Source organism: Austrofundulus limnaeus, unplaced genomic scaffold (assembly GCF_001266775.1).
Source record: "Austrofundulus limnaeus strain Quisiro unplaced genomic scaffold, Austrofundulus_limnaeus-1.0 Scaffold24, whole genome shotgun sequence".
NCBI lineage: Eukaryota > Metazoa > Chordata > Actinopteri > Cyprinodontiformes > Rivulidae > Austrofundulus > Austrofundulus limnaeus.
In genome coordinates, this window is record NW_013952426.1 from 3,090,506 (window position 1) to 3,093,964 (window position 3,459).

Sequence of the window (3,459 nt, forward strand, 5' to 3'; positions counted from 1 at the left end):
GGGGTGGGGGAAGTGATGACAGGGAGGATAATAATCGAGATGGACAGATAAGGTGGGAGGGAGTGCGGAAACAAAGAGATGACAAAAATAAAGCAGGAGATTATTCGGATGAAAATATTCACAGGACCAATGATGGAACTGGAAAAAAAATGGAAAAAGGAGGAATGATGAATAGTTTCGATGCACTTTACTGGCTCACCTCTCCAGTTGTCTTCAGGGAGAGGACGTGCGCTCACTTTTGTGCACAGCGACACCGTGTGAGGAAGTGACTGGTCACTGACTCGGCTGACTAATTGTCAGTTTCTCGATATCAGCGGTGGCCTCGGTTTTCTTTCAGCGCATCTGTCCACGAGCCCTCTGGCTCATCGGCACACGTAAACACAAATTAATCAGTGAAAAAACCAAGCGTGCCCTGTATGTACACAAAGTCAGAGCCTACACACACATGCGCACACACAGACACAGTGCTGCCTGCGGCATTAAGGCCATCCTGCCACATCTAATAAAGTCTGAGGATGGACTCAGTAGGCCGTGGCATGGTGTCCACTCTGCTCTGCTTCGACAGCAGCTGTCCTAAGCTTGATTTACAACGCGTCTGTTGTGAGTCTTAGAAAGCGTAATCTGTGACTTCTTATGACGCTTTCAATTTGCTGCAACTTGCCTCCCCTGAGCTCCATTTTAGCTGCTCACCAAGCCAGAGCTCACACCGTCCCCGGGACCTTAAACTGTTTTCGCTTTAGCTACCAATATCGCTCCCAAGTGACCTGGGGTGACACAGAATCGGTAGATTTGGAGGTGGGGAGGATAGAAATCAGCAGCTCTCACCAGAATTCTGTCCTCAGATTTGCCACTCCTGGTCTCCTGCTTGATGGCTCGCACAAACTTAATGGTCTGTTTGTCCAGCACCTTTCTGATGCTCTCTGGAAAGAAAGCAGAGAGATATAAAATGCRAGAGTTAATTAGGTAGTGTTACAAAAACAGCTCTGCCTTTGGAGTAACAGAAGACGTTTGCAAAAGGCTTTTAAAGGATGGATACTTATACATTACATGTAGAAAGTGTGACAAATGAGCATAAGAAARCATCAATAAATAAACAAATAATTACTGTATCATCTGTTTTAGTTCCAGTTTTTTTTTTACATATGAATGCATCAACACCAAAAAGTCCCTTGGTCTGTACCAAAAGTGGTCTTTATTTTTTTTATTTTTTTCATTTGGTGTGGTTTGCATTCACATTGTGCATTTTTGCAAGCAGACTATATAAACAAAGCCATGCAGGTGACAATCTTTTTTCCCATTAGACAGATACTGTATGATGGAGGTGATACAGAGCACAGACCCAGAAAGAAAAGTGGTGCTGTTAATACAATTGCAATACCATTTAGAATTTKTAATCACGGTTTCGCAATGATATAGTTCTAATTTTGGGATGGCGTTGGCAAATGTGTGCCGTGACCCAAGGGAGACCAGCTGCGTTACCTGACTTATAATGGCTCGTTGTTTGTAGCGTAGTGGTAACGTTAGCAACACTGAAGGGCTAATGTTTTAACRATGATGCTTAGCAACAGTGACTCGTGAAGTCCAAAAAGGCGTATGTTTCCAGTAGTTGGTTCAATTCAAGGCTGGTCTGTATTCACCCCAGACGCAAACRGCACCAGAGTTCATTTGGAAGKGGGTCGGTCGTGAACGTTTYGGCTCCAAGAGCCGGCTCTTTGAAGTGAACGACGGCAGCMGGCTCCCCATTGAGAGCCGTTCTYGTATTTTATTMTATTTTTTTAATAAAAGCCATGGACAGAACAGACGCAGGTATACATGTGGGACATGTCTCCCACACTTCCTGTATCTGTGTTCTCTGTCCACCACACTTTTTTCATCCATTCCAACTGTTTAATATGTTATTAAAGSGAGGTAACGTATTTTTTACTCTAAATGCACCATAAGCTAACACCGGTGTTTACAACTGTGGGTCATCGAGAGGAGTYGTGCTGCTGCAGAGCTGCAACATGTGGGTCAGAAACAAGCTAGAACCAGCAAAAAGCAAAAATACTTTGACAGTTTTTGCCAAACAAAACATGTAAGTTGAGCCATGCTGTTGGAGGTGTCTAATGTTAGTTAAATGAATGAGTTAATACATGCCAATACAACTAGTAATCAAGAATAGACTACTATTGTTGTTACTTTCATTACATATCTTGTTAGTTTATGCTATAAACCCAATCCTTTTTAGTTTCTGTGCAGAGGGTGTGCTCCCTTGCTTTCCACAAACATATTTAAAATAAATCTTTAATTTCACWATAAAAGGAGCAAAGYCAGGAAGGAGACATTAGCAGGTCCAGCAGCAGGGACCATGATGATGCAGAGTCTTCTCAGGTAAAGACAGATCAGGACAGATTCAAAGATATTTCAAAGTTAACCTACTCTTATTCACACTCCAAAACATTTTATTTTGTTATTTTTTTCACTTAGGTTCAAAATAAAAATGGATCTGATAATATTATTTTGTAATATAGTTAAATGAGAGATGACTGTTTTAGTTCAAAAGCAAAAAAAAAAAAAAAAAACTGACAAATGTTTAAAGATGTAGTTTACATTTAGACATTTGTTTTTTATTAATTGTTTATTTTCTAACATTTGACTATTGCATTACATATTTTCTTAAAGGCAGCAGGTATATGACATGTCCATTTTCTTTAGCATGATAATTTTGCACATCCATGTTATCACATTTAAATAGATGTCCCCTCAAAGGCCCAGCATAATATTCAAAGTTAATAAAAAAAATAAAAGTTTGAGTAAAATATTAAACAAAAATAATTAACAAAAGTTACTTGACTGCTTGGCAACAAGACAAATACAAAACAGGCAATTATAAGGAGTCTCAAAAAACACTTTCAGCATTCATATTTGCCAAGTTAAGCTAAAATATGAGTCTACAGATGACAACAATAAGTTAAGAGCCGTTTGGGAGCCGAAAGAGCCGGTTCTTTTTGGGAGCCGTTCTACAAGAGCCGGTTCTTGAAAAAAAAGCCAAACTTCCCATCACTATTTGGAAGCAGAGCTTTTGAGGTGGTCCCAGCCTCGATTGTTCGGGACACATCAGGGTTCGCATTAGTGTACTACATAAAAGGTTCGGACCAACAAGGGAAAAGACTAAATTTGCCAATATGAATACACCCTTAAATTAGCACTGTCTCAAATCAATGATACAAATTTGATGTCTAATCAGCAATTAAACAACTAAAATCTTAATAAAGAAGTATTTTGAAATGGTAAAAACGTTTGGGTAAGCTGCCTCTTGAGCAACAACAGTGATCAGATAAAACGTGTTGACAATAAAACTTCAGTAATTTCAGCTTAACTCATCATAATAAAATGTGTTAAACAGCAGCAAGTATTCACTGGCTGCCAATTTTAACAAAATACTTTAATAAATATTAAATTTTGTGTATGCATGTGTGT

At 39.2% G+C, this 3,459-nt stretch overlaps 1 protein-coding gene across 7 annotated transcripts in view; it reads right to left on the minus strand.

The window, feature by feature from the left end:
- Positions 1-3,459, minus strand: part of carmil3 (capping protein regulator and myosin 1 linker 3) — a gene marked incomplete in the record, with an annotated part of 154,774 nt that overhangs the window by 145,425 nt on the left and 5,890 nt on the right. For all 7 annotated transcript variants that reach the window (XM_014004474.1, XM_014004476.1, XM_014004475.1 and 4 more), the window contains 1 exon segment: positions 826-920. In XM_014004474.1, the coding sequence (XP_013859928.1) occupies positions 826-920 (95 nt within the window).